The sequence below is a fragment of the Protopterus annectens genome, chromosome 10.part0 (assembly GCF_019279795.1).
Source record: "Protopterus annectens isolate FY-2018-M chromosome 10.part0, PAN1.0, whole genome shotgun sequence".
Classification (NCBI taxonomy): Eukaryota; Metazoa; Chordata; order Ceratodontiformes; family Protopteridae; genus Protopterus; species Protopterus annectens.
Window position 1 is genome coordinate 1,671,547,455 of NC_056744.1, and position 27,131 is coordinate 1,671,574,585.

Here is a 27,131-nt window from a genome sequence, read left to right on the forward strand (position 1 = left end):
GAGTTCCGGGGTTTGTAGCAGAACAATAGGAGACTGTATTAATCTTTGCTGCAGTGGGAGTACCTGAGTTTGTAGCAGAAGAATAGGAGACTTCATTAATCATTGCTACAGTGGGAGTTACTGAGTTTGTAGCAGAACAATAGGACACTGCATTAAGCAATGCCGCAGTGGGAGTACCTGAGTTTGTAGCAGAACAATAAGAGACTGTATTAATCATTGCTGCAGTGGGAGTACCTGCGTTTGTAGCAGAACAACAATAGACTGCATTAATCATTGCTGCAGTGGGTGTTACTGAGTTTGTAGTAGAACAATAGGAGACTGCATTAATCGCTGCTGCAGTGGGAGTTACTGAGTTTCTCATAGATAATTAGGAGACTGCATTAGTCATTGCTGCAGTGGGAGTTCCTGAGTTTGTAGCAGAACAATAGCAGACTGCATTAATCATTGCTGCAGTGGGAGTTCCTGAGTTTGTAGCAGAACAATAGTAGACGCCATTAATCGCTTCTGCAATGGAAGTTACCGAGTTTGTAGCAGAACAAAAGGAGACTACATTAATCATTGCTGCAGTGGGAGTACCTGAGTTTGTAGCAGAACAATAGGAGACTGCATTAATCATTGCTGCAGTGGGAGTTACCGAGTTTTTAGCAGAACAATAGGAGACTGCATTAATCATTGCTGCAGTAGGAGTACCTGAGTTTTTAGCAGAACAATAGACTGGATTAATCATTGCTGTAGTGGGAGTTACTGAGTTTTTAGCAGAACAATAGGAGACACCATTAATCGCTGCTGCAATGGGAGTTCCTGAGTTTGTAGCAGAACAATAGGAGACTGCATTAATCATTGCTGCAGTGGGAGATTCTGATTTTGTAGCAGAACAATAGGAGACTGCATTAATCACTGCTGCAGTGGGAGTTACTGAGCTTGTAGTAGAACAATAGGAGACTGCATTAATCATTGCTGCAGTAAGAGTTCCTGAGTTTGTAGCAGAACAATAGGAGACTGCATTAATCATTGCTGCAGTGGGAGTTGCTATGTTTGTAGCAGAACAATAGGAGACTGCATTAATCACTGCAGCAGTGGTAGTTACTGAGGTTGTAGCAGAACAATAGGAGACTGCATTAATCATTGCCACAGTGAGAGTTATTGAGTTTCTAGTAGAACAATAGGAGACTGCATTAATCACTGCTGCAGTGGGAGTTCCTGATTTTGTAGCAGAACAATAGGAGGCTGCATTAATCACTGCTGCAGTGGGCGTTACTGAGTTTGTAGCAGAACAATGGGAGACTGCAGTAATCACTGCTGTAGTGGGAGTAACTGAGTTTGTAGCAAACCAATAGGAGACTGCATTAATCACTGCTGCAGTGGGAGTTACTGAGTTTGTAGCAGAACAATAGGAGACTGCATTAATCACTGCTGCAGTGGGAGTTACTGAGTTGGTAGCAGAACAATAGGAGACTGCATTAATCATTGCTGCAGTGGGAGTTACTGAGTTGGTAGCAGAACAGTAGGAGACTGCAATAATCATTGCTGCAGTGGGAGTTCGTGAGTGTGTTTATATCATGTTATCAAAAGATGAAAATAGCGAACGCTATTTCATCGACCCCAAGACATCTATACATGAAAATATCGAACATTCAGAACAGCAAATTTTTTCCCATGGCAAAATTGTGCTACTCCGAAACACATACACACAACACAGGCACATCAAACAAACAGCAACCACATGCATACACTTAAATTCCTACATCTAACACTACACTATACTAAACATACACTACTATCTACCCACTTACCTTTACCCAAATCCTAACTCTAAGGTCCGTCACTGTTGCACACTCACCTAATCCGCACCCTACCCCTAACTCACTTAAACCACCCCTAACCCTAAAGTCTGTCACTATCACACACACGCATAACCTGCGCCCTAACCCTAACTCACTTGTCTCGCCCCTAACGTACAAACAATCGCACACTTACCTGAACCCAACCCGTAACTTTCCACTACAGTGCTAAGAATAGCAAAGCCCTAGAAACAGCCAACCAAATTCTTTCTTGAGGAAAGAATTTGCTGTTCTGCAGCTTCGCTATTCTTAGCGTTCGCTGAATAGTGTTCGATATCAGACCATTCAAAGTTTTAATACTTCGATGTTCTGATATAGACCCTCCTGAGTTTGTAGCAGAACAATAGGAGACTGCATTAATCATTGCTGCAGTGGGAGTTATTGAGTTTGTAGCAGAACAGTAGGAGACTGCATTAATCATTGCTGCAGTGGGAGTTCCTGAGTTTGTAGCAGAACAATAGGTGACTGCATTAATCACTGCTGCAGTGGGAGTTCCTGAGTTTGTAGCAGAACAATAGGAGACTGCATTAATCGTTGCTGCAGTAGGAGTTACTGAGTTTGTAGCAGAACAATAGGAGACTTCATTAATCATTGCTGCAGTGGGAGTTACTAAGTTTGTAGCAGAATAGGAGACTGCATTAATCGTTGCTGCAGTGGTAGTTCCTGAGTTTGTAGCAGAACAATAAGAGACTGCATTAATCATTGCTGCAGTGGGAGTTCCTGAGTTTGCATCAGAACAATAGGAGACTGCATTAATCATTGCTGCAGTGGGAGTTCCTGAGTTTGTAGCAGAACAATAAGAGACTGCATTAATCATTGCTGCAGTGGGAGTTACTGAGTTTGTAGCAGAACAGTAGGAGACTGCATTAATTTCTGCTGCAGTCAGAGTTACTGAGTTTATAGTAGAACATCAGGAGACTGCAACTACAATACTTTTATGCAGTATCAGGACAGTGTCTTTTGTGATGCATGGGCAAAACCAGGAGTTTAATAGGCGTGTCTTGGGAGAATTTTTGAACTGTACAGTTCAGGGGGCTGAGGTCAGAGAGGTGGGGCAGATGTTCCAGTTTCTGGCAATGTTGTTGGAGAAAAGAGCTTTTTCTGCAGAGTTATTGGGTTTAGAGATACAGTGAAGAGATTTTTCTCAGGGGAGGGGGCAATTTGGGTTATACTGGTTTGAAAATGGAATATAGCACCTGCCCCACTGCAGTGTAACCCTGGAGTGAGAATATTAAATAAGGGGTGTGTTGGGGGCACAGCCCTCCACAATGGGGGGTGTGGGTGGCGTAGCCCCCCAAATAATGTTAATGTATTCACTATTATAAGATGGTATATCCATTAGAAATGCATTGATATATATATCTTTAGTAAAAACTTTTGGCATAATGGCTGTGCCCCCCCACACCCTCTTATTTAATATTCTCACTCCAGGGTTGCACTGCAGTGGGGCAGGGGCTATATTCCATTTTCGACCAAATGAACTTCGACCAAGTGAGCTTTCAGTCAAGTGAAATGCCTGGAATCATTTTCGACTGTAATTCGACCAAATGTATGGAATCCATATATATATATATATATATATATATATATATATATATATATATACATATACATATATGTGTGTTAAATTTAAAAATCTATTTAAACTGGTACTGTTTAAGTAAACAGATGAAAAATATTTATTAAATTCAATTGCATTCTTAGTAGAATCCAGGATTTCCATTCCTTTAATAAGGCTTCCCATTAACATCATTTGCAAGCTTAATTTCATATTCTATTCTTTCATCTATTTTAATTTGCAATTCTTTACTTATCTTAATTAAGTTTGTTTTATTTGGCCTTGTAGGATACCTTTTAAAAGTGCTAAACAGTCTTAATTGTTTGTATATTGTTTTGAAAGGGATACATTTCACCAGTGAAGTAATTGTTTAGTTTTATTAAAGTACCATCTTGATGTTATTTCTACCCCTTCTCTTAATATATTTGCTAGAAAAATATTACTACAGTCGGTGTTCTCCATGTTATTTGCTTCTTTCCAATTACCTTTGCATACGTTATCATTAATAACACTGTAGTCAGTCTTACCATAATTATAGCACTTCCTGCCTCTATCAAAATGTGTACATTTTTTTAATACAAAGCCAATAAAATTATATTCTGACTCTCCAAACAGTGCAACCATTCCACCTTAGACTATAATCCACTGTTTATTAGTTAATACTGGATTCAAAATTCTGTCATACCCAGTGTTGTCTTCAGCCATCTGCTTTAAATCCTAAAAAATTACAGTATCGGTGATGAGTAAAGTGAATACCACAAGTGTAAGTCTCTCAATTTATCAGGGTAATTGAAATTAGTTGTACTATCAAATGCTTACATCCTGAAAGTCTGTGCTTCAAGAACAACAAATAAATGCCCCCAAACTAAAATGGTTAAAAACTCCATTTTTTTTTTGTTTTTTGTGGAGGGGCTTCATCTGTTCCACTTGATGGGGGGCAAACCCCATACCCCTGAAGTTATATATACCAACATTATCGACATACTTACCCAAATCTCCCTAGAAAGTTAATCACTGCTAACTTACTGTAAAATTAGAAAACACACCAGCAATGATTTCCTATGGAGAAAAGCATTCAGCCTTAGGCCTTTTGCATTTTTTTTTCTGTGAGGTACTGATGCTCAGAGAATTTCTTCTCAAGATTCTTTAGAGGACCCATTTAAATCACCCCAACAAAGAATATTTCTGTGAGGCAGACAATTGCCAATGTACTGTAAAAGCTTTGTGTGTGTTGTACCATCAATATTCGGGTTGCAATTAGGCACAACCCTTGCTTTTTCTGAAGCACTAAATAATTATGTTACCAGAATTTACATGTCCTTATTTTTCAGTACTTACTTTGAAGGAATGCATTAATATACTAACATGCTACCACCTCAAGATTTCTCCCTCCACGTTTATGCTTTAAATAACCAGAAAAGCTCATCTCAGCATGAATTATGGGTAGTGACCTGAATTTAATTTGTATTAGTGATAATATATCAGAGGACACAGAAGGGAAATTGCTGCTAGGCATGGTAGATTTTTAAAGATATTTATGAATGTATTTAGTTTGGAGGATACTATTCCAGTAGCCAGAGCTTAAATAGAATTTGCATATTATTCCAATTTGCATATTATTCCACAAGATACAGCAGCTGAGACAGGTTGGATAGAAGATGCATAATCACTGAAGCATGTTTGATTGATTGAATTAATGGAGACTCATCCATTAAATGTATCTGAGCATGTCTTTGTGAGGACTAGGATGTAGATGTACAGATGTGCGGTAATAATGTAAATGAGACACCCAACATTTGTCTTCTTACTTATTGAAAAGAAAAAAACTGCTGTGGCTGATAGAAACTGTCCCTGAAGGGGTAGCTAGTGTTTGGGACAGTTTGAAAAGGATTTCAGAAATATAGTAGATCTAAGTGAGAAGGAAACTACAAAGGAAGGGAAGTAACTGTTTAGCAGGGTAGGCTAAAATAAAATCTCTGCAGAATAAAAAAAAGGAAGTCTTTTTAGAGCAGGAGGAAGAACATCTGAGTGCTAGGAAAAAAAAGTTGAGCATTGAGATATTAATATATAGGTTTAAAAAATCCCATTCAGGAGCTTTTTACAATAATCCCAAAGTGCAGAATGTTTTAGCACTATGTCAACAGAAACCAAAAGAGTTGTTAAACTCAGGGGCCCTTTGACAAAAAAAAAAAAAAGTAACTAGGCATTCTGAGGAGATACTGGAGATATTTCTGAAATTTTTATGAACATTTGTATAAGGCTGAGGAATGAGGACGTAAGGATACATATGTTTGAAAATAACTGTGAAGGATTTCCCAATGTCAGAGGAGGAAGATGAGGTTCAATTGCTGATAGGTAAGAGAGAAGGAAGGAATTGTTTAAAAAAATATCCTGAAAGGGAGAGAAGTCCCAGCATCCCTAAGGGAATCGGTGGCACCAGTATTACAAAAAGTTTTTGTCTGTAATATCTAAGATAATAACAAACATCCTACCAAAAGTAATAGAAATGGATCGGTGTGGTTTTGTGCAAGACACGTGGGCTGGAAGAAACTAGCTAAGGAACCAAGGCACTAGGAACAGATACACTGTGATGGAAAAATAACAGTGGGAGGAAGCTAGGCAAGTGTGTGACTTGGAGGTTAGTGGTTGCCTGCCATGTCAGGGACAGAGAGAGCGAAGAGGGAAATAATACATGAAAGGCTGACCCTGGTGGGGTTTTTGGTGACACCAGGAACAGGTGCTGTCATCAGAAGAAGAATATGATGCAGGGGATACATGCTTTTACCTAATGATAAGAGATCATCGGAGCTTAGAAGAGAATGAAAGAAAGGCAATTAACAGACGAATTATGATGGAACAATTGGAAGAGATTTGGAAAGCACCTACGTCTTTGACAAAATCCAGATGGTTTGGGATATTTCCATGGAAATGTTTGTACTTCCCTAAGTGAGGATTAGGTATTAGATTTGCAGAGAGAAAAACAGAAAGAAAACTGAAAACCTGTTTTGAGAATGTATGAGGCTGATTGATGTGAATGATTTCTTTCTGAATGCTTTCATGAAATCGTGGGGAAGTTATGTTTTTTGGTTGCTGTTTAGGGTGAGAAATACCAAGATGTATTAAAGACTTGGGTATGATTGTGTTGATGGACAAAAATAATATGAAAATGATAATAAAAAACTAAACCATCTTTAAAGGATATACTGGACTTTTAAGAGAAATAAGCTGAGGTGATACTTCTAGAGGGAGTATGTAAAGTGCATACAAATAAATAATATATACAAATAATATCTGAGAATTATGCAAATAAATTACTGGTCAGGATGATGTGCAATATGATAAAAGGTTTGATGGGAAATGGAAAATGTGAAGGATATAAATAATATTGAAGTTATGGATGTATAATGCATGAAAAGGTCCCTGAAAAACATTCATGACATTTTTATGTGAACTCATGTTGCAAGTGAAACTGAGGAATAAAAACATTTTGTTAAATAAAACCTTTTGTGGTGCAAGGCTAGAAAAAAAGAGAGTGCATTTTCATATCTGACATTATGTGACTGTGTAGCCCAATGGTCCTTTTTAAAAAATAGTTATTTGAAAAGGAGTACATTCTATGAAATGTCATGAGCTCACACCGTCACAAACTGGAAAACTTAAATATATTCTTAACTCTGTTTATGCTTTGGAAGGAATTGGAATAGGTGTTGATTAGGGACTGGAGTGAGGCAAGATGAAGATAGGGTCATAAGGCAGTGTTACAACATTGGGGGGTAGCAGGTGAGCTTGCAGTTCAGGCTAACTGAGGAAAATATATAGTAAACTAAACACCTACTCACAGGAAAAAAAACGTAAGATAAATGTAGGTCAGAACTGATCAAACCTTTCTTTTTTTATCAGCAGTGTTAGTAACAGCAAGAAAGTACTGTCACTGAACAAAAAAAAAAAATCTAAAACAATTTGTCTAAATGAAACTGCAAAAACAAATGTCCTAGAAAATAAATTTCCTCTCAATGTACTAAAATAAACTTCCCAAAAAAAACAAACGTACAGGTCAGAAACACTGCTCTGGTGTAGAACATTTATTAAATGCACAGTTCAGAAAGTAGATGTTCATCATGTTTCACTGTTGCAGTCATTACAATTGGGTTATCCTGCTGGCAGGCTACCCGCAGTCGACCTGAATTCCAAAGTCTAGGTCCAGTGTCGGTTGCTGGCACCTCTTCCCTGACGTCAGTGCGTCAGGGTATAAAAGATGCAGCCGATGTCATTTTCTTCAGTCTTTCTTGCCGCGTGGTGCCCAAAGCAAAAGCAGTTCGCAAGTGCCGGTCGGCCAACTCCTGAGATTTTCGTGTTCGAATTTTAGATCCGAACTCTTCATTAAAAGCTAATTACCCCGTTGGGGAAACTTTTTTCTTGCTCCAGACCGATGTCAGAAAAAGTTAATAACTGTATTTTTTGTGGGAAACAAATACCTTATAAGGACTTTCATTCCTACTGTATTCCTTGCCTAGGCCCTGACCACGACGTTGCTAATTGTCGGTTCTGTGCTAGATTTAACGAACACACTATTAAGCGTCGGTACGATTTTGCATTTCACTATTTTGGCAGAAGATTTAATTACACGATGTCATCAGATAGCCATCCGACTACCACAATTCACAAGAAACGCAAAGAAAAAGAAAAGGACAAGCATCTGAGGTCCGAAACTGACGACGAGGCTTCTTCTAAGCCAGTCACCGGTTCGCCGATTCTCAGTGAGGCGCTTTCGCAGTCCCTGACGCCTGCTACTTTAGAGCCGCAGGCCGCTGCCGACTCCCACGTGGAGTCGACTAGGCCGCTGGTTACTCAAGGTATTGGAACCTCAGAAACTATTCCCTCAGATGAGTCTGGAGCTGCTGAGCAGGCATTGGCTTCTGAGGGTGTTTTCAGGCCTACACAGTTGTATGTAAAAACGACTTCAGCTTCAAAGGCAAAGACTAAAGCATCTTTAAAGACAAAGAAACAAGTACAACAGTCACATGGACAGGCCTCCATGCCTAAAAAACAGACGCTCAAAATGGCAGAATACCTAATTACTTTGATCAGGGGTTCCCATCCGCCTCCTGATAAGAGGCCTAGGCAAGAGACAGAATATGAATCTTCAGATCAGGTTTCCATTTCATCTGATTCCTCTTCTGTTCAGGAATATTCTCTTCCTCCCTATGAGGATTCTGATGCTGAAGAATCTATCCCTTCAGCCTCTCCTCCTGAGGATTACTCTTTTGGGGAAACTCTGCATACCATGAGGGAACATTTCCACTGGGAAAGCCAAGATTATTCAGAATCTAAGAAAAGGCTCAGAGACTTCCTTTTACTACCCCAGCATAGGCCCCTTGCTATTCCACCTGTTTTAGACATTGTAGATGATGTTTTTTCAGAGTCTAGTCTCCAGCCTCCAGCTCCTGTTAAGCCAGACAGATACTACAGGGTTCCTGATTCACATAAATTTCTTTTTAAAAATCCTGCTGCTGACCCAGAAACTATCTCTCAGGGTCCCAAAGGGGTCAAGGCTTCCACTGCAAAAAACCCTACCCCCTCTGACAGGGACTTTAGGGCACTGGACAGATGGGGAAAAAAGATTTACACTTTTGCAACCTTGGCTATAAGGGCTTTAAATTGTCAGTTCCATATGCTTAAATATCAGCAATATATTATGTCACTGCTTAAACAGAAAATGTTGATAAATTCTGAATGTGCAGAAAACAAAGAAATGCAGGATTTGTTGCATGCAGCTGGACAAGTTGGAAAGCATACTTTGCAATGTAGTTTTGGTTCTTTGGAGGCCTCCTGCAGGGCCGCGGTTATGGGTTCTGTCATCAGGAGGCATGCTTGGTTAAAGGAACAGAATTTGCCTGATCATGTTAAAGCAAAATTATTAGATGCTCCATTACAGCATGATACTTTGTTTGGTGTTAAAGCAGAGGAGGTGTTGAAGAAAATGGAGGACAAAGCAAAATGTATGCAACCAGTCAAGGATTTCTTACAGGTACAGCCTCCAAGATTTAGCAGACACTGGCCTACAAAGAATTGGTCTTTTCCAGTGTCAGACAGGCCACAAAGGGACAGATACAGATGCCCTAGAGGCAAATCCCAGCCCCAAGGCACATACAGGTCTAAACAATGGGGTGCTTCTACCTCCAAAAGCGGAGAAGACAAATCACAGCCGTACAGGAAACAGTCCCAATGACTTCCCCCTACCTAAGCCAAGCACTTATCTAATGACAGCACCATTAGGGGGAAAACTAGCACTTTTTCATCAAAATTGGCACATAATAACCCAGGACAAATGGGTCTTGAACATAGTGTCACAAGGCTACTAGTTTCACTTTCATACCCTGCCAAGGGCACACGGTTTGCCAGACCTGCCAAAAAATCAATGGGCAGAGGCACAAAAGCAAGTTTCATCCCTCATGGACATGAGGGCCATTCAGCAAGTACCAGAGCAAGAGCAGGGACAAGGTTTTTACTCAAGCCTGTTCTTGGTGCCCAGAAAGGACAAAGCCTGGAGACCAATACTGGACCTATCAATTCTAAACACATATCTGGATATTCCAAAATTCAAAATGTTGACTCTGCAGTAGCTTCTGCCCATGCTGGGCAAGAAAGCTTGGCTTGTGACCTTAGACCTAAAAGAGGCATACCAGCATGTCCCAATCAGGCAATCATGCAGAAGATACTTCAGATTTACAGCTGGCTCAATGCACTACCAATTCTCTGCACTGCCCTTTGGCTTATCTACTGCACCCAGGGTCTTCACAAAATGCCTGGCTCCAGTAATTGCATTTTACAGAGAAAGAGGAATACAAATATATCCTTACTTGGACAACTGCCTTATTCAAGCAGAGAACAAGGACTTTCTACTACAGCATCTGGCATTTGTAAAGAGATTACTAACATGCCTAGGGTACACAGTAAACAAAAAGAAATCAAAACTAGTACCCTCTCAAGAGATAATATTCCTGGGTGCAAGCTTAAATACAACTGCCCAGATGGCTTATCTCCCGCCAGACAAACAAAGGCAACTGACTACTTATTTAAAATTGTTGGCAACAAAGGCCCAGTTATCTGCAAGAAAAATTCTGCAGGCTTTGGGCTTCATGGCATCCTGCATTCTGCTAATTCCACAATTCCCTATGACCCCCCTGAAAACACCAATACTGAACTCCTTATAACTAAATTTCAAATTTCAACTCAAAGCTAATCTACATATCTGTACCCTACCTACCACCCTGAAATAACTCCACAAGCATAGAGTATTCTAGCTGGGCTTCTTCCTAACTACCACTAACTACCCACAAGAAACCATAATACTTGGAAACCTTGATACTCAGTTAATTAAACAACCCATCCTGCCATATTAATCTCATAATAACTTAAAACTACTACAACTACTAATACTAATAAAATATAACAACCTTAAAAACAAGTGATTAATCTTTGATTTATCCTTGTTAACAAACAACCAAACTAAATTACCAATGATGATATCAACTGATGATATCAGTGACCATATAACTATATATCATAGAATATCAAAAAAATCACTCAGTAGTCAGGATCTTCAGTCAGGATTTTAACCCCACAAACATTAAAACTGAACTCTCTCCCTGCTGAAACTCTTCCACTCAAATGCTACTACTGACTCCACAAAAACTTCCCCTAAAATGAAGCAGTTCACTACTTTAATACCAATTTCTAACTATCTTAGATACCCATGCTCAAAAGCCAAGCTATAAGAATAAAAAAAAAAAAAAGAAAGGCTATCAAAAGAAAAAAAAACAGAAAAATTTACTCAAAATCAAACCTAGAAGCATTGCTCAAAGACTTAAACTACTACAGATCATCAAAAAAAAACCTCTTCAAATAAAACACTAAAATAGTAACCTTCAGCAATCTAAAAAAAAACTATAGTAAAAATTCACTTCAACATCATAACAATCTTCAAAATTCTGGAAAAACTTCCACTCCTCCCTTCCCTTCTGACAAAATTCCCTCCCTCCCCTTGGGATCTGACCCAATCTTCCTTTTTTCACTTTTTCCCTTTTCACCCTTTTCACTTCTAATTTTCCCTGATAACTACTATCTACTTCAACATATTCATCTCATAATTTAGCGAGCAATTCTACCTATTTCACTAATTTACACCCCATCCCTACCCTACAACCTCTCTCTTAAAATCTTCCTAAAAGCAATGTCCATGTCTCCATCATCATTCGATCAACAATTCTCATTCACCATCTGAATTTCTTCATTAAATTTCCCAGAAAATTTCCATTAATGAAAGAAACATCCCTGACAAAAAAAAAATTTAACATCACATCCTTACATTTCACACCTTTGGCAACACAACTCTAAAGGAAATTCTCTAGAATATCTACTGTATATTAACATTGCATAACCATCTAATTACTGTTCAAAAACATGGAAAAATTCATAAACAAAATCCCTGCTCTCCTATCTTCCCACATTTCATATCATTAACTAAAACTTACATAGTACTACCTTCTGCACTTTTATTTTTTGCTCTCCTTTCTTTTTTTCTTTAACATTCTTTTCTTCTTCTCATCTCAATCTTTTCAACTTAATTCTGACCTATCTCCTATCTCTTTTCAACTCTATGCTCCTAAGAGATCTAAAAAGCTCTTGCTGGAAAAAGATCTTCTCTCCTCTCCCACCAAACTCCTTTCACCCAATATCTCCTCAAATCCTACTCTTCTCTTTTCACCCAAGAATTTTCTCTCACCTCCAACTATTCCCTCGGGCCTTCTTTTCTCCCTATCAATCTCATGCATACAATTCCCTCTCCCTCATCATCCCCCAATAAAAATAAATGTTTCCACTGCTTGTTATACAAACATCTGCTCCTCCACAAAGCGATGCTACTTCAAAATGCAACCCAAAACTTCCAAATGTTACACAAAATGTATCCCTTTAAAAATGCAAAAACAAATAAAACTTTTCCTTTTCAACTGAAGATCAAACTCACTGCTTCTGAAATCTCTACTATTAACAATCTACTGACAACCCACTTCTCTCTCACCTACTGAACACTATCAAAAACTACTAACATTACTAATATTATACCATAAACTACAATAGATAACAATCAACAATGAAATTAACACATAAAGCTTCTCCTCAAAACTCCACATAAACAACACTAGAAACTATGCCCCACACTCCAATTCTAAATCACACTCCTCTCATCTAAAATTACTACTACTCTATCTCACTAGATTCTCTACTGGTCCACAATTCTTACACCAACTACATGAACTAACAAACCTACTAATCCACTCACTACAACACTACAACAATCATTCTTTCTCAACTTCAACAAATTCACTGGCAATGACTACAAAACATTAACAAATCTTTCTCTCACTCCTTCCTCTTCTTCTTCTTCTCAAACTCTCTCCTTCATCAAATCTTTTTTCCTCACAAAAATCTCCTACCCTCACTTCAACCGCTCTAACCCACTTCCTAACTCTGTCTCTGCTACCAACCTCTAAAAACTCTACTTCTCTCTCTCTTTTCCAAACTCCATTGCTGAACAAACTTACTTATTGCCCACTATGACAAACTTCTATTTTATTGAACCCTTCTTTAACCACTCTTCTGTCTTTCCTTTCTCTTTATCTCCCTGTGTCTCCTTCTTACTTTTTTTCATTCTACATTATTTTTTCACTCACTAATCCTCCATGTACCTCTGTATATTCCCCATCATCTTGGTTTATTTTCACTATTTTTTTTCTTTTTTTTTTCAGATCTTTTTTTTTCTTATACCTTTTTTTTTACTTTTCTATCCCTAATTATATCTTTCTAATCCTTTCCTAACTCCTAGAAATTACTAATATTATCTATCACTCCTCTTTGTTTGTCTAATTATTTTTTCCTACTTACTTAATTATGTTTGATTATTTTTTTTTCTTATATATGTGTTGATATATTAAATTGCCCATTAGTATGTTCTGCTTCTAAGAGCCATAAGTTCTTTTTTGTACAACTTTTGTATTTTAATCTCTATTGCATAAATATGTTATAATATGCTGCTTTGTGGAGCAATTCTAATTTGCCTCTGCTGAAAGCCTCTTATTGTTTTGCCAATCTAGCCAGTTCTGAAAAAAATGGATAAATAAATATGCAAGACTGCATATGTGGAAATTTCAATGGTATCTAAAAAGTGTTTGGACTCAACATTGCCACAGCCTGGAAACAATAATTACCCTTATTCCCTGCCTGCAACAGGAGTTTTGATGGTGGGCAAAGGCCTGTCACCACAACAAGGGGCAGCCATTCACTTTACCCACAGCCAGGCAGACATTAACAATAGATGCATCAGATTATGCCTAGGGGGCCCACATGGCAGGAAAATGTATTCAGGGCACTTGGTCCACAAGCCAAATGCATCTACATATCAATCAAAAAGTGATGCTAGCTGTTCAAAATGCCCTGACCGCCTTCAAGGATCAACTTCATCCGGGACAACTACTGATAAAGACGGACAATACTACAGTCATGTCGTACATAAACAAGCAGGGAGGAACTCATTCCTATCCCCTTTGCAGACTAGCCATGACTTTGTGGGACACAGCATTGACTTACTAAGTACATCTGCAGTCACAATTCCTGCCAGGAAAGATAAATACTCTGGCAGACGAACTAACCAGAAACCTCATGGATCCCCACGAGTGGAAATTGGATCCGCAAGTCTTCAGCATGATAACAAGGAAATGGGGATGCCCGGACATAGATCTATTTGCCTCCCCTCACAACTGCCAACTACAGACATTCTGCACAAGGTCTTATCACAAGCAAGCATGGAAAGTGGATGCTCTATCTTTCAGCTGGAAAAACCTAACAGTATATGCCTTTCCTCCACTGCCTCTCCTCTCCAAGATACTCCTAAAGGTCAGACAAGAGAAGCCAAAAATGATACTGATAGCCCCAGACTGGCCCCACCAGCACTGGTATCCAATCCTAAGGAACCTGTCTCAATGCCCAGCCTGGACATTACCTCAAATTCCCCACTTACTGTCCCAACAAAACAATCAGATCCTGCACAGCCAACTCAAGACCTTAAATCTGGCAGCATGGCAGATAATGTAGTCATTTGGAGGCCAGGAGGCCTAGTACCAGAAAATCTTATGCAGAAAAATGGAAGAGATTCTGTGCTTGGAACCAGGCACAAGGAATTGACACAATTGTACCAAATATTCCTCAGATTTTGCAATACTTAACTTAGATGCTGGACAAAGGCCTATCCTTTTCATCTATTAAGAATTATGCCTCTGCGATTTCAGCTCATTACAATACAGAGCCACCTATTTTTTCTCATCCTTTACTAAGGCAGTACCTCAGAGGAGCCAAAAACTTAAGGCCTCCAAGGAGATCACCAATACCTGCATGGGACCTCAATTATGTCTTGGAAAAACTCACCCTGCCTCCTTTTGAGCCAGCCGCAACAGCTGACAATAAATTTTTGTCTTGGAAGACAGCTCTGCTCCTAGCAATAACCTCTGCAAGACAAGTCTCAGAGCTACAGGCACTCATGGCTGTGGAACCTTTTATCATTTTCCATCCAGATAGGGTTTCTCTGACGACAAATCTGACATTTATGCCTAAAGTAGTGTCCAGTGTGGCCCTTAACCAAACTATTCATTTGCCTACCTTTTATCCAAACCCACAGAATAAGGGTGAGAGACTTCTGCATTCTTTGAATATACACAGACAGCTGCGCTTCTACTTGGACAGAACCAAAGCTTTCAGAAAGACTGAGCAATTACTAGTGGCATATGCTACAGGATCACAAGGAAAGGCCATCTCAAAGCAGACTATTTCAAAGTGGATAGGCCGCTGCATTCATTTTTGTTATTCACAACATGGCAAATCAGTGCCTAAGGGCATTAGGCCACATTCAACCAGAGCAGCAGCCACTTCAGCAGCCTTCCTCAGAGGAGTACCAACCAAAGACATTTTAGAGGCTGCAACCTGGAGTTCAGTGCACACTTTTACAAAGCATTATCACTTACCACTCTGCTCTAAATCCAGGGCAGGCTTTGCCACTGCAGTTTTGCAGGGCCTCATAGCTGCTCCTAATCCTATTTAGCTCCAGCCTCCCAACCTTAGCTTTGGGATTCAACCCAATTATAATGACTGCAACAGTGAAACATGATGAACATAGTACAGTTGTGTACCTACCATAAATGTAGATGTTCGAGTGTATTCACTGTTGCAGTCCAGGTTACTCAACCACCATCCCCCTTCTCTTTGCTGGAACTTATCTGTACTTCTCTATTCTATACAACCTAAGTGGTGTATTTGCTTGTAGATGAAGGAATAATTTACTTTGGTGCATGCATGCTTTATTGACATATTTTTAGCCTACCCTTTTAGGGGCACCTGACATCTGGGGCAAGAAAAACTGAAGAAAATGGTGTCGGCTGCATCTTTTATACCCCTGGCACACTGACGTCAGGGAAGAGGCGACAGCAACCGATGCCGGACCTAGACTCTGGAATTCAGGCCAACTGTGGGTAGCTTGCCAGCAGGATAACCCAATTGTAATGACTGCAACAGTGAATACACTCGAACATCTACATTTATGGTAGGTACGCAACTGTACTTTACATTGTCGGCCTCCAAAAGTGCCAACCCTGTGAGACATTATCTCATGCCTTCTGTCTTTCTCATAACACAATAACCGTTTCAAAGATTTATTGTTCTTATAAGCAAAACCAGGTTCCTCCCCCATTAATTATTTCACCTTCTCATCTGCTATAAGTATCCTTCAATTTCTATGTATAGCTTTTCCTGAACCTACTTGCCAAGTGGCTGCAAATTAGTATGGATATGAGCTTCAGTTATATGAAGCTTTTGATGGAGCATTATATGTCTATAGAAATGAAGTTGACAGCAGAAATATCGCACCTCCAGCAAGAAATTTTGTTGTCACTATCACCAGATGTACAATGTTTTCTGAGGATTTATCAACAAATGTTATGACATCTGAGTATAGATTACATCTACAAAAAAAGAAGAAATTAGAGAAGGACTATAATAATTTTTATCTAAGGCCAGGATGTTTTTCATCTCACATTGCTGCAGTCCTTACACTTGGGGTAGTCCGCTGTCCTCGGTCGGCCCGAATATCAAAGTATAAGGCTGACGTCGGTCAAGGCGCATTTGACTGACATCAGGACGTCAGGGTACAAATGCGCATGACCGACGTCATATCCTCAGTCTTTTTTGCCGCATGGTCCGATGCAGAAGCAGCGTTGCAAGTGCCGGTTGGCGTTCTGAAATTTTTCGAATTCGGAGTTTCAGACCGAGTCAAAGTTGGCTAAGTACCCCGTTGGGGAATATTTTAGTTTTTCTTGCCTCAGTGGTTTACCGGATGTCAGAAAAAGTGAATAACTGTATTTCTTGTGGGAAACAGATACCGCATAGAGATTATCATACTTTGTGTATTCCTTGTTTAGGGCCTGAGCACGACGTTGTTGGGTGTCGCTCTTGTGCTAGATTCAATAAGCGCACTATAAAGAGAAGGTTAGATTGTGCCAGGTTAGTCTTCCCGAACCCGTGTAATTATAAAATCCCGTGGCATGCTGCGGCCCGCGGTTCTTCGAAGAAGCGCAAGGACAAAGCTGCTAAGCCTAGGTTAGAAGAACCGTCCGTTCGGACGCCGGTTCTTTAGAGGTGTCGGTGGAGCCGGTGGTTCCGCCGGAGGTTTCTTTGGAGTCCCAGGGAGAGACTTTGTTATTGCAGGATGTGGCCTCTCAGGAGGCAGGTCAGGCCGAAGGGGCTTCTCAGGTTACTGTACTCCCTCCCTTCCTAGGGTGGTTAGGCCCTCTCCTTCTGTTTCCAAGGCTTCTCCCAGAGGCAGGCCAGGTTTAGCTTCAGTTGGTGTCACCCCTAGTTCTTCTGGAACTGTGCCCAAGAAGCATATGCTTAAAATGGCAGAAGATTTGATTACTTTGATTAGAGGTTCTTTGCCCTCCTGATAAGAGACCAAGGGTGGAACCTGAGCTAGGAGTTTTGAGCAGGCTTGGATGTTTCAGAGTCTTCGGCTGAAGACTTGCAGGAGTATTCTCCTTATTCTGATTCTGATGTGGATGATTCTACTCCTTCTGCTTCTCCTCCTGAGGATTTTTCTTTTTCAGAGACTCTTCATTCCATGAGGGAGCATTTTAAGTGGGAAGGTCAGGACTTCTCTGATTCCAGGAAAAGGCTTAGGGAATTTTTGTTTTTACCCCAGCATAGGCCTTTGGCTATTCCTCCTGTTCTGGATGTGGTGGAGGATGTTTTTGCAGAGGCTTCTCTTAATCCTGATTCTTTGCCTCCTGCTCCTGTTAAACCGGATAGGTATTATAGGGTGCCTGAAGCTCATAAGTATCTTTTTAAGAGTCCTAGGGCAGACCCAGAAACTGTTAGTCAGGGGCCTAAAGGTGTTAAGGCTTCTGTTGTCAAAAATCCGGTTCCTCCAGATAAAGAGGCCAGGGCTTTGGATAGATGGGGAAAGAAAGTTTATACTTCCTCCACCCTAGCTATGAGGGCTTTGAATTGCCAGTTTCACATGTTGAAATACCAAAACTATCTCCTTTCACAATTGAAGTCTAAGGTAGATGCTCTGGCGGAAGGTATTGAGTGTAAAGAGTTACAAGATTTAGTACATGTTTCTGAACAGGTGGGTAAGCATTCTTTGCAATGTGGTTTTGATGCTGTACAGGCCTCGTCTAGGGTGGCTGCCACTGGGTCAGTTCTTCAGGCACGCCTGGCTGAGGGATCAGAATTTATCTGACCATGTTAAGACAAGGATTTTAGATGCTCCTTTACAATCTGATGTGTTGTTTGGTTCTCCTGTTGAGGCAGTCTTAAAGAAAATGGAGGACAAGGCTAAGTCTATGCAGACTGTTAAAGATTTTTTGCAGGTTCAGCCTCCGAAGTTTAGTAGAAATTGGCCTACCAAGGGGTGGACGTATCCTTCTTATGATTCCCAGTCTAGGGGTAGGTCTAGACGTGGTAGGGGCAGAGCTCAGGGTTCTTTCAGGCCTAGAACAGGGAGTTCACCTGCACAGTCTTCGGGTGAGGGCAGGGGTCAGTCCTTTCATAAACAGACCCAATGACCTACCTTTTCAGCTGCCAGACCCTTCTCGTCTGGCAGCACCTTTGGAAGGAAGGTTGGCACTTTTCAAGGAAAATTGGAATTTGATTACCCAAGACAGATGGGTATTGGATATCATACACCACGGTTACAGGTTTTATTTCCATACCTTGCCTCCTTTCAAAGGCATGCCAGACGTTCCTCCTCAACAAAGAATAGAGGCTCACAATCAAATTTCTCTGTTACTTCAAATAGGGGCCATACAGCCGGTCCCTATGTCAGAGATGGGCCTAGGATTTTATTCTCGCCTGTTCCTAGTACCAAAGAAAGGGAACACGTGGAGACCAATTTTGGATTTATCTACCCTCAACACTTATCTGGACATTCCCAAGTTCAAAATGTTGACGTTGCAACAGTTTTTACCTCTGCTGGGCAAAGATCATTGGATGGTAACTTTGGATCTCAAGGAGGCTTACCTTCATGTTCCTATCAGACTAAGTTGCAGGAAGTATCTGCGTTTTCGAGCTGGGACCTCTCATTATCAGTTCTCTGCATTGCCCTTTGGCTTATCTACTGCGCCCAGAGTGTTCACGAAAGTTCTGGCTCCAGTGATAGCTTTCCTCAGGCTAAAAGGAATTCAGATCTATCCTTATTTGGACGATTGCCTGATTCTGGCTCAAGGAAGGGACGAGCTTCTTCATCATTTGGAATATGTGATAGCAGTGCTAAGATGCCTGGGGTATTCTGTGAACGAAATAAAGTCCAGTCTAGTACCCTCTCAGGACATGTGCTTTCTGGGTGTAAGACTGAATACAGCATCCCAGATGGCCTTTTTGACCCCGGACAAAGAAAAGAATCTTTCCCTTTACTTTCATCAATTGTCTCATCAGTCCAGGCTGACTGCAAGGACAGTACTTCAAGCCTTGGGGTTCATGGCATCTTGTATTCTGGTGCTTCCCAATGCCAAACTGCATATGAGGAAGTTACAATGGTATCTCAAAAATGTATGGACACAGCACTGCCAGGATCTAGACACTGTCATTCAAATAATACCTTGCATTCAAAAGGAATTGTTGTGGTGGGCTCAGGAATGTCACCTAAACAAGGGACTCTCTGTGACCCGGCCAGAGGCGAGTCAGATTCTAACGACAGATGCCTCAGACAAAGCTTGGGAGCTCATCTGAATGGAAAGTGGATACAAGACAAGTGGCCTGCCAGACTACAACATCTACATATCAACTTGAAGGAGATGTTAGCAGTCCAGTTTACATTAATAGCTTTCAAGGATTTACTTCTTCCAGGGCAGGTGTTGATTCTAACAGACAACACAACTGTCATGTGGTACATCAACAAGCAAGGGGGAACACATTCTTATCCTCTATGCAGGCAAGCAATGATTTTGTGGGAGACTGCTCTCAGTTTACAGCTAAATCTTCAGGCAAGGTTTCTGCCGGGAGCACAGAACTCCTTAGCAGATGTGTTGAGCAGACAAATTATGGATCCCCACGAGTGGAAATTGGATCCTCATGTATTTCAGAAATTGACAGTGTCATGGGGAACTCCAGACATAGATCTGTTCGCTTCTCCACTAAACCACCAGCTGCCAAAGTTTTGCACGAAAAGGTTTCATCCCACAGCTTGGAAAGTGGATGCTCTTTCTTTCAATTGGAGCAATCTTCATGTGTATGCCTTTCCACCTCTGCCTCTCCTCCCAAAGGTACTACTAAAGGCCAGACAGGACAAGCCAAGGATGATTTTGATAGCTCCAGATTGGCCTCGACAGCATTGGTACCCATTACTGAGGAGCCTGGTACGGGAGCCTCCATGGCCTTTGCCTTCGATTCCACACCTGTTGTCTCAGGAGGACAGTCATTTGCTCAATGTCAAGCTTCACTCTCTTCACCTAACAGCCTGGCATATTCTGTTTTGAACCATAGTGGGTGTCAACTTCCACAGCAAGTTTTGAATGTTATTTTGGAAGCTAGAAGGCCTAGTACAAGGAAAGTGTACGCAGATAAATGGAAGAGATTTTTATTTTGGAGTGCAGCAAAGGATTTTGATGTTTCTGAGCCTAATTTAAGTGTGGCTCTTCAATATCTTACTGAGTTACTGGACAAAGGTTTGTCCTTCTCTTCTATTAAGGTTCATGCTGCAGCAATTTCGCTCACTATGATTGTGACCCACCATTGTTTTCTCATCCTTTGTTCAAGCAATTTCTTAGAGGGGCAAAGAATATAAGACCCCCACGTAGAGCTCCTACTCCTGCTTGGGATCTCAATTTTGTGTTGGAGAAACTCACTTTACAACCTTTTGAGCCTGCAGCTACTACCGAGTTGAAATATTTATCATGGAAGACTGCTTTTTGTTGGCCATTACCTCTGCAAGAAGGGTTTCTGAGTTGCAGGCCCTTATGGCGGTTGAGCCTTTCTTAATTTTCCATAAGGATAGGGTATCTTTACGTACTAATCCTTCCTTTATGCCTAAAGTGGTTTCTAGTGTGGCTTTAAACCAAACTATTCATTTGCCTACTTTTTATGCAAATCCCCAAAATAAAGGGGAAAAGATTTTGCACACTTTAGATGTACACAGGCAGTTGCGATATTATTTGGACAGAACTAAAGGGTTCAGGCAGTCTCAGCAGTTATTTGTTTCTTTTGCTTTGAGTTCTCAGGGCAAGCCTGTGTCAAAACAAACTATTTCTAAGTGGATTGGGTTTTGCATTGCTTTCTGTTATTCCCATCATGGCAAGGAGATTCCAGCTGGGATTAGGCCTCATTCCACTAGAGCTACTGCCACTTCGACAGCTTTTTTGAGGGGGGTGGCAACTAAGGATATTTTGGAGGCAGCTACTTGGAGTTCAGTACATACTTTCTCTAGGCATTATCACCTACCACTTTATTCTAAATCTAGGGCTGGTTTTGCCACTGCTGTTTTGCAGGGCATTTTGGCAGCTCCTGCTTCCTTATAGTTTGGCCATCCTCCCTTACCTCTGCTTTGGGATTCTACCCAAGTGTAAGGACTGCAGCAATGTGAGATGAACAACATAGTACAGTTTTGTACCTACCATAAATGTAGATGTTCGAAGATCCACATTGCTGCAGTCCAATTTACCCTCCCTCCTTCCCCTCTGTAGTTAGAGGTGGTTGTGTGGGTTGGGTTGTCAATATGGTGTATATTGTATATATTGTACATATTTTTAGTGCTAGGATGGTTGGTTGTTTGTTTGCTGTCTTTTGGTTTTGACCTTTCTTTTTAGGGTCTTCTGACATCTGGGGCAAGAAAAGACTGAGGATATGACGTCAGTCATGCGCATTTGTACCCTGACGTCCTGATGTCAGTCAAATGCGCCTTGACCGACGTCAGCCTTATACTTTGATATTCGGGCCGACCGAGGACAGCGGACTACCCCAAGTGTAAGGACTGCAGCAATGTGGATCTTCGAACATCTACATTTATGGTAGGTACAAAACTGTACTTTTTTCTTCTGGCCAAGACAACCAATGAGATTTGAGGAAGCTGGCCAAGACAACCAATGAGATTTGAGGAAGCAATACCACCAACCAATAATGTGCCTACTTGTCTCATGCTGCTTCTGACAATACAGTGTTTATCCAGTTACAATTGACATTAAGCGTTCCTTGTACGTCTGCTGATGTACCAACACCATCAACAACTAATAATATGCCTCCTTTCTTGTCTTATGCTGCTTCTGACAATATCGCGTCTAGCCGCCTCAATCAAAACCAAATGCTCCTTGCATTTCTGCTGATGTATGAAGGAAAACTAATAAGCCCCCCATTTCAAATAATAATCTGTGTTTTCCCTGTTTCCCATTACCAATCAAGAATTACCAGCCAAGACAGAGATCCAACACCAGAGGGAGGAAAAGACAGAAGACGTCGACGGACAAAACAAAGTGGAGACCAGAACAGAAAAAAACATGAAGAGAAGTGAATTCCAATTAGTGTTAAATATTTCTAGACCTAAATTAAGTACAAAGAGTCTCTTTTACAAAAAGGTTGGTCTTTTATTCCTTCCTTATGAACTGATATCTCTGAACTTATTATTGATATCAAATTATTTGTTAGGAATGTGATGTTGAAGTTGATGTATAGGGATGGAAGTGATCATTTAGTTTTAGGAAACCGAGTACTTATGTACCAACTCTACGCCCATTGCTAGAAACATTTGATAAATCTTGTGAGAATGCTTAAAATTCATTGATGAATACTGGGAAACAAGGAAAGGCTTTTTTACAATTAACTGTTGAAGAATGTAGAGCTGTCACCATGTTTCAGAATAATGACAAAATAGTCATAAGACCGGCTGATAAAGGGGAAGCTATTGTTATGGATTGTGATATGTATGAAAATAAAATTTCAGAGATGTTAAGTGATGATGAAATGTATGCTCCCCTGACAAATGAACAACTTAATAGAATTATCAAGAATGGCCATGCAGGTCTGTATGACAATTTGATGTTTTTAGTTGAAACTCCAGTATTTCCCTCTTTTAGGGGCTTACCCAAAGTACACACAGATCTACTAAATCCCCCATTAAGATATGCATTGTTTCCAACAGTGATTGGCTAATAGAATCAGCATCAATATTTATAGAGAAACAACCGAGACCAATAGTGGACATTGCCAGTACTGTTTTGAAAGATACAGAGCATTTTCTTTCCTCTTTATCTGAATTTTTTTTTTTTTTTTTTAGTAATTATGTCTCTGATTTTATATTTGTGATGCTTGATGTAACCTTATTTACAATGATTTGTAATGAAACTGGCAAAGAGTATGTTAGACATTTTTTATCCAGTACCAGTGATATGGCTCAAGATAAAATCTTGTGTACCATGTTGCTAGAGTTGGTTATGATGAATAATGTGTTTTTGTACAACTACAAAAATTTCCTGCAGAAGAAAGGCATAGTGATGGGCACACCCTGCGCAAATTCTTACCTCAGTATAGTTATGGCTTATTGGGAAACTACACACATTATAACTAATAAGGACTACTCAGGGCATATTTTATATTATAAAAGGTTTATAGATGATGTATTTTTGTTACAGAGAGGTATACAGCTAGAGTTAGGAAACTTTATTACTTATATTATCACTACTACAGACTTTTTACGATTCACTGGCAAATGGTCTAAAGTTAGTATAGATTTCTTGGACGTTCTTATGAAAGAGGGTGATAACATGTCTACAGTTATTTATAGGAAGTCATGTAAGAAAAATAATTTATTACATAGTGCATGCACCTGCCACACAAACACACACACACATATATATATATATATATATATATATATATATATATATATATATATATATATATATAAAACAATATAGTGAATGGACAAGGCCTTAGAGTGTCAAGACATATGAGCACAGTAGAAGATTGGGAGGCAGCTCTGAAAAAATTAGAGAATGATCTCTTACACAGCGGTTACAATGTTAATGAATGTACTTTATCATTAGATAACAGTAACATAGATAGAGGATGTAAAGGTAAACCATTCTTTACAGATCGTAGAACAGAGACTTATTATTCTAGAAATGACAAGTCAAAAGAGTGAAACAGGTGTAGAGTAATTATTCTTTTTACATCTAATAATGTGGTGATATGTGATGTGATGTATAGAAATTGGAGGAAACTTATAGCAGATGAGAAGGTGAAAGAATTAGTGGGGGAGGTACCTGGTTTTGCTTATAAGAACAAATCTTTGAAACAGTTATTGTGTTATGATAAAGACAGAAGGCCTGAGATAACATCTCAGAGGGTTGGCACTTTTGGATGCTGATGATGTAATTACTTTTTAACCTGTGCATTTAATAAAACTTCTACACCAGAGCCGTGTTTATGACCTCTCTGTTTTTTGGGAATTTTTTCTAACTGGCTAAAACAGTATGTTCTTGTTATTCTGATGAAACTGTCTGACATAGTTGTTTCCTTTGCTGTAATAAAGTAATAGTAATAGTTAATCTGTTTTTTAGGTATTACATACATGGAATACAGTATGAGCTGTAGACAGCAGCCATCACTTGAAAGACCCCAGTTACATCACCCAGCAGAGAACCTACAGCAGTGTGCTCAGCCTTTGAGGGTCTGTGACAAGTTTCCTATCACTACTGTACCGCAGCTTCATTTGAAACATAGCAACATGAACCTTAAATGTGATAAAGGAACATTCCAGTTACATCTAACAGAGAACCTGCAGCAGTGTACTGAGCCTGAAAAGGGATATGACAAGCTGAATCTCACTTCTCTACCAGAGCTTCACTCAGAACACAACTGCAGCAAGAATTCTGAATGTGACACAAGTCTAATATCTCACACAGAGAAGAAACTGTACAAATGTACTGAATGCAATAAGTCATTTATATGTGCCAGAAGCTTCCAAAACCATCAAGCCATTCACACAAGAAATAAACCATACAAGTGTGCTCAATGCACTAAGTCTTTCAAATATCCCAGCTATCTTCGATTGCATCTTGTCTGTCACACAGGAATTAAACCATTTGAATGTGCTCAATGTGATAAGCGTTTTATACGAAAGCCACAACTAATTTGTCACCAGTACTCCCACATGGGGATCAAACCATTTAAATGTGCAGAATGTGATAAATCTTTTACACGAAAGTATCAGCTAATCCACCATCAGTACTCTCACACAGGGATTAAACCATATAAGTGCACTGAATGTGGTAAGTGTTTTACAAGAAAGAGATACCTAGTACGCCATCAGTTCTGCCACACAGGGATTAAGCCATTTAAATGTGATGAATGTGATAAGTGTTTTAAACAGAAGCGACAGCTAATACACCATCAGTACTCTCACGCAGGGATTAAACCATATAAGTGTACTGAATGTGATAAGTGTTTTACACGAAAGAGAACCCTAGTACACCATCAGTACTCTCACACAGAGATTAAACAATATAAATGTACTGAATGTGATACATCTTTTAAACAAAAAAGATCACTAATGCAACATCAGTATTCCCACATAGAGATTAAACCATTTAAATGTGATAAGTGTGATAAGTTATTTACACAAAAGAAGCTTCTAAAATTACATCAGGACACTCACACAGGGAATAAACCACATAAATGCCCTGAATGTGGTAAATCTTTCACACAAAGCCATCATCTAAAATCCCATCAAGAGTCTCACAGAGGGATTAAACCATACAGATGTACTGAATGTGACAAGTCTTTTACCCAAAAGGAAACTCTAAAATTGCACCAGAATACTCATACAGGGAACAAACCTTATAAGTGTGCTGAATGTGGTAAGTCTTTCACAAGTCCCAGCATTCTTCGAAGTCATCTTGCTTCTCACATAGAGGGCAAGCCATATAAGTGTGCTGAGTGCAACAAGTGTTTCAGGCATTTCGGCAATCTTCGACAGCATTATGCTGTTCACAAAGCAGTGAAACCATATAAATGTGCTGAATGTGATAAGTGTTTTAGACAAAAGCACCATCTATCACGCCATCAAAGTTCTCACACAGGGATTAAACCATATAAATGTGGTGAATGTGATAGGCATTTCACACGAAAGGAACATCTAACACAGCATCAGTACTGTCACAGTGGGGCTAAACCATATAAATGTGCTGAATGTCATAAGTGTTTTAGGCAAAAGCACCATCTAACACACCATCAAAGTTCTCACACAGGGATTAAACCATATAAATGTGATGACTGTGATAGGCATTTCACACGAAAGGAACGGCTAATACAGCATCAGTACTCTCACAGGGGGACCAAACCATACAAATGTGCTGAATGTGATAAGTATTTTACACAAAAGAGAGACATGGTACACCATCAGTACTCTCACAAAGGGATTAAACCATACAAATGTGCTGAATGTGGCAAGTCTTTTACACAAAAGTATTATCTAAAATACCACCAGAACTCTCACACAGTGACTGTGGGTCCGAATGCAGAGAGGATGAGTCAGCAAGCAAAGGAAAGTAGTATTGCTGAAATTGAATTCATACTCAAGTCTTGGTGAGTACCTTCAAAAGGTGGACCCTGTTTTTCACAAAATCTCACCAATACCACACTGATATCTAGACTGTATTTATATAGCTCACATCATGGACAGAAGTAGGTTAAAAATTAAAAAAGATAGCTGGGTACACTAGACCCAGGATAAAAAAGTGCCCAATCCTGGTATTCACACTGGTGCCAGGACTGGAAAAAATGACAAATGTAGAATCCTCAAAATATGGAAACGTTCATACAATGGGGCCAGGCTAGGCCCAGGGGGAGGATGGCCACCCTGTTGAAGCAATACTCCCCAAAAATCACAAAAAATGATAGGCCAAAGAAGAGCCATAAAGACAAAAGAGTTGACTACTGAGGATAAAAAACAAATTATGTATTGTTACCATTATGTAAAAAGCCCAGAATTTCCAGTCACAAGATGTACAAAAAGATTAAGAGAGAAATTAGAGGAAAGAAAAATACTTCCACAAGAAAAACTGTCAGAAGCTTCAAATAAAAATTATGTTCATTAATACAACTGATTTGTGAAAAACAGTACATATACCAAGAAACTTTGATCT

At 39.8% G+C, this 27,131-nt stretch overlaps 1 protein-coding gene across 1 annotated transcript in view; it reads left to right on the plus strand.

The window, feature by feature from the left end:
• The window catches only part of LOC122813885 (zinc finger protein 420-like), a 175,904-nt gene extending 149,279 nt beyond the window's left edge, over positions 1–26,625 (plus strand). Inside the window, exon 6 of the mRNA XM_044086425.1 lies at positions 24,546–26,625. Within this exon, the coding sequence (XP_043942360.1) occupies positions 24,546–26,575 (2,030 nt within the window). The 3' untranslated portion in view covers positions 26,576–26,625. The remainder of the gene's footprint in view (positions 1–24,545) is intronic.
• Positions 26,626–27,131: the final 506 nt, after the last annotated feature.